Source organism: Corapipo altera, unplaced genomic scaffold, assembly GCF_003945725.1.
Source record: "Corapipo altera isolate COAL_440 unplaced genomic scaffold, ASM394572v1 1, whole genome shotgun sequence".
In the NCBI taxonomy this organism is placed as follows: domain Eukaryota; kingdom Metazoa; phylum Chordata; class Aves; order Passeriformes; family Pipridae; genus Corapipo; species Corapipo altera.
The window spans coordinates 16,559,695-16,571,400 of record NW_020884873.1 but is presented as its reverse complement, the minus strand read 5'-3'; the positions used below and the strand labels follow the sequence as shown (position 1 = coordinate 16,571,400).

Sequence of the window (11,706 nt, the reverse complement as noted above, 5' to 3'; positions counted from 1 at the left end):
GCGGCACATCGCGGCGGTCCGGGGCAGGTCTGGGGGCAAGGCGGCGGTGTCCGTGGGGCTGGAGTGTGCGCGGGGTGCTGGGGGCGCGGGCACTGCGGGTTGCAGCATGGGGGTCTGCGGAGGGCGGTGCGAACACCTCCCGGTACAAAGGCAGCCCACCCCAGCCCCCCTGGGAGAAGGATGCAGGGGGTCATACCACGCTTTGTTTGGGTAGGTCCTAGCAGAAGCGCGGGGTCAGCCCCCAGCCACTCACACTCTCTCCTTGGCCCTAACGGGGCCACATCTGGAGTGCTGTGTCCAGTTCTGGTCTCCTCAGCATACTGACTGAGAGGGAGACAAGGAGCTACTGGAGAGGATCCAGTGGATGGCCATGAAGATGCTGAAGGGTCTGGAGTATCTCATGAGGAGAGACTGCAGGATCTGGGCCTGTTCAGTCTAGAGAAGAGAAGACTGAGAGGGGGTCTCATGAATGCATATAAATATCTCAAAGGCAGGTGCCAAGAGGATGGTGCCAGACTCCTTTCAGTGATGCCCAGTGGTTGGACAAGGAGCAATAGCCACAGACTAAAACACAAGAAGTTCCACCTCAATATGAGGAAGAACTTTTTTACATTGAGGGTGGCAGAGAAGTGGAACAGGCTGCCCAGGGAGGAGACATTCAAAACCCACACGTTCCTGTGTCACCTGCTTGAGGTGATGCTGCCTTGGAAGGGGAGTTTGATTAAATGATCTCGAGAGGTCCCTTCCAACCCTAAACAATTCCGTGATTCTGTGAAGCTACCCCATAGAGGCTCCCACAGAGGGGTAAGGCTGGGCCCTTGGATGTGGCCCGTTATCCCAGAGGTGTGGTCAGTGCTGCTCCCCCACTGGACACCTGCCCCCAGGCAGAGATGCCTGATGAACCTCAAAATCACACTGCAGTGAAGTCTAGGGTTCTCGTTTGCAACATCCCTCACCCTGCCCACACCGTGTCCCTGGGAGGGGGCAGCAGGAAAAGGCCCTTTGTGAACACGGGGAATCCAGATTCTGGGGAGAACCTCCAACTCTGGGAGGCAGAGACTGCAAGATACACACCTTGCACTCCTGAGGCTGCAGCCTTGGGAGTCACCTGGACTTCTCTGGCACCCACAATACCACCAAGGTCACCAGCACAGCAAGGAAGGGATGTGTGAGGACAAGCTATCTAGCCTTAGGGACAGTTCAAGCAAATTGGCCCATGCCTTCTGCACAGAGTAGCTGCACACCAGTGGCCTACTGGCTGCTGCAGAGTCCCTGATAATCTGTATTACATGGACTGAAATGGAAAGCAAGCCTTTGGATTGCAACATGGTTCCCTAAACTCAGCAGTGGAAGCCAAAACCATGCAAGAGCTAGAGAAAAAATGTATGGGGGAGATAAAAGAGCATTTAAAGCTGGCCTATGGTCACCCATTTGGAGCTGCACTCCAAAAAGTGGGCAGCCATTCCACATCTTTTGTGGGGCTCATTTTGAGGGGCAGGCTGGAGGTAGAGGATGGACACTGCTCCATCACATCCAGCCACAGAATCCTAGAATGGTTTGAGCTGAAAGGGACCTTAAAGGCTATCTAGTCCAAACCCCCTGCAATAAGCAGGGGCATCATCCCCCTTTCTAGGGAACCAGTCTGCCAGGTTAGAGCAGGCAATGAAATGTCCTCCAAACAAAGCACATCTTGGTCTGTATGGGCTTTTTTATGCAAGTTTGCACACAGATCCCTCCAGCAAAGCCTCCAACCTTGGGTTTTACTTAACCTGCAGGGACTGGAGTGGGGGAGGGAGGGTGGAAGGTCTCTGGGAGTTGAATAAGTGTGTTTAACACCTGGATATGCCCTCCTTAATTACTTCACACTAGGTGGGTAACCAGTCTCCCTATGCTGAATGGCTTAGCCGTGTTACACCAGTGCAGCTGGCAGTGGGATCTGGCTCTATCATCATCATCATGGCTGGGCTTCGCGAACGAAGATTTGGGAAGGACTCTACCCACATTTGCTACAAGCACGCTGGTGGCTCTATAGGTTGGTGTTGTTTAATTGATGTCTGCAGTAACTTGATATAACTGTAATGTGCAGCATGTTATAGGTCAGCATCCCCACGGTGGGAATTCTGATGGTTGTGGTGCCACAGTCCCTGGCAGGGAGGGAGGAGGCAGGGCAGGCGTCATCCCAGGGGGCACCAATCAGCCTCTGGATGTCGTGAGGCTGGATCTTATTATTCGGCAGTTTAGTTATTTTCCACAGATTGCCTCGTGGGTGCATCTAATACCATCTCAACCACCCAGTATCGGCTTCCTTGCTTTGCTCATGTTCTGCATCCTTAACCCAGAGAGGGGCTGTAGGTAGCAGGATGTGGCCATCAGCTGAGCTGGCCAGGCTCTGAGGCTTACCAGCCACCTGGATGCCTGATGCCATGCCTGTTATCTGAAGCCTGGGTTCAGCCCACCTTACTTGAGCTGAGGCTCTCAGGCTGACCCAGAGGAAACGTGACACCCTGACAATTACAGCGAGCGGCCAGGAGTTGTTCCTCCAAAGGCATGACTCCTCTTTTCTCTTCTCTTCTCTCCCAGCTGACAGGTGTATGTCCTGCATCTCCAGTGATGTGAAAAGTTGGGTAAGCACTTTGTATGTCCTATGCTAACCCGTGGTGGTCCTTGAAGGGACCATGTCTCTCAGCATCCTTTTCTTGACACTTCCTCACCTGGTCTTTAGCTGGGCAGGCAGCTGGGCAAAGTGGGCAGCTCTGTTCAGCCCTCTTACCCTCTCCTGCCCCTCAGACATGGGTCCACCATTTAAGGTGGTCCTCCTTCCTCTCCTCGGCTGAGAGATGCAAGATTTCTGGCTGAAGATCAGAGCTGCTTCAGGGGATGTTTCAGCCAGAGCTGTGCAGCACATCAGTTATCCTGTAAGGGTGCTGTGCAGTTCCCAATCCAGAGAAGTCTGAGACAGCTACTTCAGCTGGGTCCTCTCTGATTTCCTGGTGTCGATGAAAGGAGAGTGAATAATTTATCTCCTGTCTCTCAGCTCCTTCCCTGTTCAGGTTTCACCTCAACTTTGCATCACTCCTGCCCAGAAGATATGCAGCACCAGTTCCCGTGCAGGCAAGTTTCTGATGTGGTCCAAGCTATCCAACATCTCCCAGAGACACAGCTGGTCCTCACAGTGCTCATCCATGTGCCAGAGCAGCAGTAAATGGAGCAGGAGAAATAACAGCATGAATAGCAACCAGTCCAGGCAGGTTCCACTGAAAGCCTTATTTTCAGTTTCTCTCTCACAGCACAACTTCAGCACGCACATTGGTTTTATTGTTTACTATTAATTCAACTGCAGCACACAGAGGCCCTGATTGAGTTTGGAGCTGCGCTGTACCAAGCACTGTGGGAATATACAGCAGGACACAACCCCTGAAGAACACGCAATCATGTCCCTGCGTGAAGGAAGAGAAGTTATTTGATACCTTTTTCTATTTTGAGATACACACAAAAATTGTGGGATGGCGATGCTGGCAGTGAAGCCTATTTTATTTAATTAATTTTTAATTTTTTCTCTCTTTTTAGTGTGTTTCTTCACATTACCTAACATCATCTTCAATTTGCAATGTAGATTTGTCAGGTGCCTTTTGCTCACGGTTCATCAGAGCCTCCCATGGCTGTAGAGCTATTTGAGAAAACCAAACACTGCATTGGGACACCCCATCCAGGCAGGCACTCGCTCCCAGCTTGGAACCAGCATATTGTTTTCGTGGAAAGGAAACCCCTGGCCTGTTCGGGGAGGGAGCCTGCAGTGGGACACACAGTCTGGCATCACATACATCCCCGTGTAATATACACGGGGACGTCATGGGTTTGCATAACGCGATAAAGAACCACAGTCAAACGTTTACGTGTGGTTTACTATGTTCCTACCTTACCCTGAGCTCTTTTAAACCCCAGTACTACATTATCTGTTACGACTCGTGAGCTTGGGCACCGAAGTTCTCGACAAGCCCCAACAGACGTTTCCATGCTCCTGTCTTTCCGCGCATCGCCGCCCGCGTACCTTTCTGGCCCCGCTCGCCGCCCGTAGCAGTGCGCGCGCACCGCCCACCCTCTCGCGAGATCTGCCGGGGCTCTTATAAAGGCGGCGCGTGGGTGGAGCGGCCCTTCCGGCGGGCGCGGGGACAAGATGGTGGGTGAGAGGGCTCGACACGGCCGCGTCGTCCCACTCCATCCCTCGGCATCGCCGCCAGCCCGGCCCCGCCCGCCGCACGGCCCCGCCGCTGCCGCATCTGGGCCCTGCGCGACGCCCTCCGGGGCTTATTTTGGGGCGCGGGCGAGACGTTGCCGCGGGAAGGGAGGCCAGGGGGGCGCGGGCGGCCGCCCGGGGGGGTGCTTGGTGCCTCTTTTCCTGGGAAGGGGTGGTGGTGGTTCTCTGGAGAGCTCCCACAGTAATGTCGTTTTGGGGCTGTAAGCTTCTCTTGGCGTAACGCGTGTGGAGTATTTTTTTAAATTAAGACATACTTTTTATTAGCTCCGTGGTTAGAGGTGCAGTATTTACTTTAAATTTGGATGTGAGCTTGAATGCATAATTTCTTTTGGGGGCTGAGAGTTCTCCAGATAAAACCCAGCCCTTACAGGGTGGTCAGGTTGCAGAGAGAGGCTGCAGGGGTGGGATTCAAGGGAAAAAATACTGCACTTCCATCCAAGTGACAGACTCAAAGGAGGATGTTAAAATGCTGTTTTGCTGAAGTTTTTGAAACTGGAATTGCTTCTGTAACACCTGCTTTTATACTGATTAGCTGAAAAATGTTGTGAAGGTTTTTGTACTCTGTTTTGTGAATTTGTGGGGTGGACTAAAATTATGGTGGCTTGCTGTGGCCAAACTGCAGCTTCTGTGGTTCCTCAGTTACAGTGGGACTTAAAATAGGCTTGTAAGGAAAGGGATGTTAAATGTAGGAAGGACATAGTTGGGGTATGAGGATTACATTCCTGTAACATAGTGGAATTCAGGAGCCACACAGCTGATAGTGAGAAGAATTTCTAGAATGCGAGTTGTCTGGTGTGTACATGAAATTTGTGTTTTCAGGCGAGGAGAGAATTGACCCCTGAGTGGGTGTAAGTGAATCCCTGTAACAAGCACTAAGTGTTTGTTTTCTCTCTGCAGTCTCACCGCAAGTTCTCTGCTCCACGGCACGGCTCCCTGGGGTTCCTGCCCCGCAAGCGCAGCAGCAGGCACAGGGGCAAAGTCAAGAGCTTCCCCAAGGATGATCCCAGCAAGCCTGTCCACCTCACTGCCTTCCTGGGGTACAAGGCTGGCATGACCCACATCGTCCGGGAAGTCGACAGGCCTGGGTCCAGTACGTATCAGTGCTCCTCCTAATGGAGGAGGAGCGTGTGTTAATGGATGGTGACAGGTGCCCTGTTCAGTAGCAGCTCTGGATTTTAGCCCTGGCTTCCGTGCCCTTGAGTGGGTGGCGTATGAAGCACCTAAACCCCTCCTACTTCCATGTGAGTGCTGTTCCAGCAACAAGACTTCCATGTCTGGCAGCCTGTGGTTAATGGTTCCGTTCCTGAGCTGCACAGTGATCGGGTTTGGTTTAGCTGTAGGATAACAGGCTCCTTAGGATGGCTCTTCTTGATAGAGGGACATCAGTCAAGTGCCTTTGGCATTTTTTTGCTGATTGTCCAGTCCTGAATGTGGTTTAGTTACTCACTTCCATCCATTTTGCCTGTTGGGACTTGCTGTCCTTTCTACTGAGCTAGCCCCTAATTTTTGCAAGGCGCTAAATTACCATTTAGAGTTGGTTACTTTACCTGTATCATCTCTGTGAAGAGAACTTGAACCATTTAACCTTTCACATGAAGGGCCTGGGAGTGAGAAGGAACAGGTGATGTTTAGTAGCTGATGCTGGTGTTAATTGTGCTGAATTTCTGTCTTCCTTCAGAGGTGAACAAGAAGGAGGTGGTGGAGGCAGTCACTATAATAGAGACCCCTCCCATGGTCATTGTGGGCATCGTGGGGTATGTGCAGACTCCCCGTGGTCTCCGTAGCTTCAAGACCATCTTCGCTGAGCACATCAGCGATGAGTGTAAGCGTCGCTTCTACAAGAACTGGTAAGAGAGCAGGGCCTTGGCTTGTCGCTGTCATCTCGAGCCGTGGTTTTTATTTTTTCTGCTGGGTTGCAGATGATGCTCGTACAGCTTTTTGAGGAGGCTTTTCAGCAATTAGTGTTTGGCCTTGATGAACTGGCCTAATGATGCAATAGACTGTAGGGATTTCTCAGTGAGGGTGACAGCGTGGTGTTCGTGACCTTCTTAGCATGGGGGTGACAGTTCTGGTTTTTGCCTGAGATGTCCTTAACAGGCTACACGTGATGATACTTCGACGGGCGGACATAAGGAAATCGCCTCTGGCGCTTGTTGTTGAGTGTCGAGTCCTGACTGTAGCCCTGTTTTCTCAGGAAAGGGGAAGACAAGTGTTACTTCTGATTGCTGTTCCAGGCACTGTTGTTGTGATTAGAAGTATGTGCATTTGCCTGAGTGCGGCTCCAGCGTGTCTAGAGCTCACAGCCTGTTTATGAACTTGGCAGCCTGAAAAGACGTCAGAGTTGAGCAATAAAGATCTCAAGGGTGTTTCATTAATGACCTTGCTGTCGGGCACACAAGGGGGGGAAATTGTGGTATTTTGAAGCAGATGGCAGTCACCTCACAATTGCTTTAAAGGTCTGGTTTTATTCTGTTATTGTTCGACATCTCTCTACAGTCTTTTGTCCTGTACTCTGAATGTTAATCTGCTTTGGAATTCATGGCGGCTCCGCTCAGCTTGGCAATTTTGCCACTGTCTGATGAGCTCCAGGCTCCTCTTGCCGGTGGAAAAGTCATTAGAAGCTGGCAATGAGCCAAAACCAGCTAAGGTGGCAGCTCCTTCCGCTCATCCCCAGTTGCCTGGGGATTGATGAAGGGCTTAGCCAAACCTTGTCTCTGCTCTGCTCCTGAAGGCACAAGTCCAAGAAGAAGGCCTTCACCAAATACTGCAAGAAATGGCAAGATGAGGAGGGCAAAAAGCAGTTGGAGAAAGATTTCAATAGCATGAAGAAGTACTGCCAGGTTATTAGAGTCATGGCTCACACTCAGGTAAGTGCGTTCAGGACTGAAGTATGCTGGAAACAGCTGAGGGCAGGAATGAAATTTGATCCATCTCTAGGGAGATTTCTGCCCTCCCCTGCAGCCTGATGCTGACTGTTCAGCACAACACAAATTCATTCTGTACAGAGCTGCGCTCAGAGGATGCTTGAGCAGCCTTGAGGGCAACCACTGGCAGTCTTCTGAAGGAGTGTCCAAAAGAAACTGAACTGTAGTAGGAACTTCTTGGGCTCAGTCCTTTCCTGATGCCATGTAGACCCAGACTTTCTTAATTCCACCTACAAATAAAACCGGGCTGAACACTAAACTCTGGGGTTTGTGTGTTCAGCATTGTTTCAGGCTGCAATCTGTCTGAACTGCAAGCACTCAGAGACACTTGGTGGCTCCTCTTGCGCAGCTGGAGGAGGTGTACTGCTGAGTGGTGTGGTAGTGTCTCCCCAGCTGTCAGTACTCTGCCAGGCTTTCTTGGGAGATGCAGTTAAGTCTTTTGCTGTAAGTGCAATAAAGATGTCTAGTTATGGCATGGCTGATTGTACTAGAATTAGTTTTCTGTATTAAACAGCAAATGTAGTATTGTAGCTGCTGTTGGTACTCTCACCAGTCCCTCTGTGCTAAATATAGTGGAAGTAACTGTAAATGTGACCTGACCCAAAGTAGCCTTTGGTGTGGCAAACTTTATCACAGAATGGTTTGGGTTGCAAGGGAACTTACAGATCATCTTGTTCCAACCTCCTCGCCATGGGCAGGGACACCTTCCACTAGGACAGGTTGCTCAGGGCACTGTCAGAGATGACTGAACACTTTAAGGGAAGGTGCATCCACAGCTTCTCTGGGCAACCTGTTCCTCTGACTTACCACCCTCTTGGATCCAGCCTAAATCTATCCTCTTTCAGTTTAAAACAATCTGTCCCTTGTTGTCTCCTGTCCTTCCTTGGTGGAGTTTGGTTGGTGGTTGTTGGGTTAGAGAACTCTCTGGTCCTATGGGTGGCATATAACTTCCAGATGCAGTGAATTGTCATTTCAGTCACAGCCCTTCTCCATGGTGTAGGACCTTGTTGAAGTTTTCTGTATTGGAAAAGGATATACATAGTAAGAAAACCTGGTTAGGCTAGGAATAGAAGGATACTTGACTTATTAATATAAGGTCCATCTTGGAAGAGTGGGAGCTGAATTTCATACTTTCTGTTTTCTAGATGCGTTTGCTTCCCCTGAGACAGAAGAAGTCTCACCTGATGGAGATCCAAGTGAATGGTGGCACTGTTGCAGAGAAAGTGGATTGGGCCCGGGAGAAGCTGGAACAGCAGGTGCCTGTGTCAACGGTCTTTGGCCAGGATGAGATGATAGATGTCATTGGAGTCACCAAGGGCAAGGGATATAAAGGTAAACACATGGAAGTTCTTCTCTTTGTGATAGGATACAGTTTTTAATGAAATCCTAGCATTGAGTTTTCACAAGCATGTATGCCAAGGGCTGGGGAGGTAGATCCATATTGCTGTCACAGTTCAATGATGAGACCATGGAATGAGCGCTGGGCACAGCGCCTGACATCTGTGAGGAGTCATTCCATGCTGCCTTCCTTCTGAGAACACAACCCAGGGACAGCCAGGGGGGAGCTTCACCAGGAAATTAATTCCTGGGAAGCTGGGTCTAGCCTTCCCTTTGGTTACCTGGGGACTGCAGCTTGAAAGGTGGCTTAAACTCTGGTTTGGTGACAGCTTGACAGCACTGCTTTGGTTCGTTGCAGGCGTGACCAGCCGCTGGCACACCAAGAAGCTGCCGCGCAAGACTCACAGGGGCCTGCGCAAAGTGGCCTGCATCGGCGCCTGGCACCCGGCACGGGTGGCCTTCTCCGTGGCCCGGGCTGGGCAGAAGGGCTACCACCATCGCACCGAAATCAACAAGAAGGTTTGTGTCTCTGAACTGCTGCTGGGAGGAAACGAGAGCTGACTGATGTGACTTGCTCCTCCGTGACAGTGAACAGAGTGGAGAGATTTGCTTTGCATGTTTTGCTCTGTTAGAATGTCATCCTGGGGACAGTAACCACAGTCTGTTGTGTTGACTAACCGTAAGATTCTTGTTCGGTTTTAGATCTACAAGATTGGCCAAGGTTACCAAATCAAGGATGGAAAGCTGATCAAAAACAATGCATCAACTGATTATGACTTGTCTGACAAGAGCATTAACCCTCTGGTGAGTTGCTGCAGCTCTGTGCTGAGAGTCTTCTTATGAGCTGCAATCCTAAGGGGCAAATGGCCCTGGTGTAAGTTGCAAAATAACTGAATGAAGAGCTCTCGAGAGAAAACTCTGCTGTGGGAGGTGCTGTTGCTTAGTCAGTCTCAGTATTGACTTGCATAACTTGCACATTGAATTTATGTGGCAGTAGTACAGAAATGTTACAAACCTAGGAATTGTACTTGTAAATTTAAAAGGAATTAACTCAGCAAGGAGAGCAGCTTTTGCTGTTTTGTCAGCTTCTGCTGTTCTTAACGAAAGTCTTACAGCAGCAAATAAATTGCTGTATCAATACATTTGACTAGCGAAAGGCAGTACTGGAAACAGGATTTCAGTAAATGTGGGAATGGCCGAGGTCCAGAAATGGGACAAGAACATCAAACTGTAGACAGATGTGATCGCTGGTCCTGTTTTGTACGGGCACTAACTGTTCTCTCCTTGCTCAGGGAGGCTTTGTCCACTACGGTGAAGTAACCAATGATTTCATCATGGTGAAGGGCTGTGTTGTGGGGACCAAGAAGAGGGTCCTAACCCTGCGCAAGGTGAGTAGTGCAACCTGCTGTCACGTGGGCTGGAACAGCTTAAGTGAGCTGTACTGCCTCTGGTGCAGGCGTGTTTGCAGCTGTTGGGAATCATACAGCCTGCTGGAAAGAAAAGCCCCACGTGCACAAACCCACGTGATAGTAATGACCTCGGGAGTGGCATGAGGTCCTTTCCCTGGTTAATTCAGTCCAGCGTTGTTAAGGCTTGAGAATTCTTAAGGACCATAAGGACACTGTCAGCCTGACTGGGGCTCACGTGCTGCAAGCTGACCAGCCTCAGAGGCCAAGGGTGCAGGATAGGATAGGTAATTGTCAAGTACTCCTTGCACAATGTCGCAGCTGAAGTCTGAGGTCAGAGTGACTGAGGAGGCGTTAGACACAGAGGTGACAAGAAGTAGCCAAGAGTACTGGCAGTCTGAAAGGATGCTGCTGCATACTCACCAGGCATCTCTCTTTGTAGTCCCTGCTTGTGCAGACCAAACGCCGGGCCCTGGAGAAGATTGACTTGAAGTTTATTGACACAACCTCCAAATTTGGTCATGGCCGTTTCCAGACAGCTGAGGAGAAGAAGGCTTTCATGGTAAGGGCACTTCCTGGTACCTTTGTGTTGTGTATCACCATATGGTGTCTAATGGCAGCTGACAGCTTGACCTTTGGGCTGTCACATGGCCAAAATTTCTGTGAAACAAAGTGTGTAGCTTCAGTCAAGAGGCCTCCTGTCAACTTGGTTGTAGCTGTAGCTGGCCTGGGGTCTCACCTCCCCTATGACAGTACTTGGTGTCTGAGTGGCATTGCCATGTTTGGGCTCAAGTTGTTCAGTGGCAAAGCGTGGAACAAGCAGTGCTCCGGTTCCTGTAAGAGCAGCTCAGGAGGATGTTGCTCGCAGTGGTTGGCATTCCCGGTTTGTCACTTGCTGGAGAAAGCAGCTGGGAGTGGGGCCCTTGTCGGGTTGGAGCGGTGCTGTGCTCGGGCCTGCGCAGGAGCTTCCCCACCAGGTGGCACCAGCGTCGCTGCTCTGACGCATCCAAAGTCATCTGATCGGTGCAGTGCGGCTGAAACCTCTGCCCATGGGGACGGGGCTTAGGGTTTTCCAGTGGGCTGCAGCATGGAGGGCTTTTTTTTTAATTTGCCTTGATTTCTTTGCAGTGAGAGGAAGAAAAATTACGTCATTGTAATTGGGATGTGATGTCTTTGGTGCAGACTGCTGTTTACATAGTTTGGTTTTCATGGTTTTTTCTTTGTTTTTTTTCAGGGACCACTCAAGAAGGATCGTATTGCAAAAGAGGAGACGGCTTAATTGGGTCAAATGGTCCTGTGGCCTGTGTGCTCTCAGACCAAAAAATAAATATTTTAAACAGATTAACTTTGACTCTTTGTTTATACATTGCTGTGTCAAGTCTGGTACTCACTGCAGGTTTTACCTGTGGGACCAACCAAACCAAAGAAGAAAATAAAGCTCAAGTTCATGAATATCCACCTTGTAGCAGGGTTCCTCTAAAAAGAATGAAGCTGCTATTGCTGGTTTTGGAGAGCGAATATTTTGGGGCAGAGCAAGGCTTCTCTGGTTGTGTGAAGTGGTTGCACTTACTGAGGTGTTACCCCACATGTTAATCCTCTGCTGGATGGCTGGAGAGCTTCGTGTCAAGTGGGGTCTTGAATAAACTGCTCCAGACAGTTGAAACCACTATATTTTAGTTAGGTGGCTGGCCCTTGTTGCCATGGAAACCTTCCAGTGTCTATGACAGGGGTTGTAACCTGCAAGTTTTGCAGATACAATTTTTTGCTGTTCCTGAGAGCAGCA

The 11,706-nt window shown here is 50.1% G+C and overlaps 1 protein-coding gene and 1 non-coding gene across 2 annotated transcripts; both read left to right on the top strand.

The window, feature by feature from the left end:
- The first annotated feature begins 4,072 nt into the window (after positions 1 to 4,072).
- RPL3 (ribosomal protein L3) lies at positions 4,073 to 11,268 on the top strand. Its single transcript, XM_027663532.1, has 10 exons — positions 4,073 to 4,177; positions 5,153 to 5,345; positions 5,934 to 6,102; positions 6,987 to 7,122; positions 8,325 to 8,511; positions 8,876 to 9,036; positions 9,220 to 9,321; positions 9,810 to 9,905; positions 10,366 to 10,485; positions 11,158 to 11,268. Exons 1-10 carry the CDS (start codon positions 4,175 to 4,177, stop codon positions 11,200 to 11,202), a joined length of 1,212 nt encoding a protein of 403 aa, XP_027519333.1. The 5' UTR covers positions 4,073 to 4,174; the 3' UTR covers positions 11,203 to 11,268.
- Positions 8,629 to 8,721, top strand: LOC113959867. The gene has a single exon (XR_003531935.1). It is a non-coding gene; the product is annotated as a small nucleolar RNA U83B (small nucleolar RNA).
- Positions 11,269 to 11,706: the final 438 nt, after the last annotated feature.

Coding starts and splice junctions, on each gene's coding strand:
- RPL3 (XM_027663532.1), top strand. Junction 9,037..9,219: donor GCACCGAAATCAACAAGAAG/GTTTGTGTCTCT, acceptor GTTCGGTTTTAG/ATCTACAAGATTGGCCAAGG. Junction 9,906..10,365: donor GGGTCCTAACCCTGCGCAAG/GTGAGTAGTGCA, acceptor CTCTCTTTGTAG/TCCCTGCTTGTGCAGACCAA.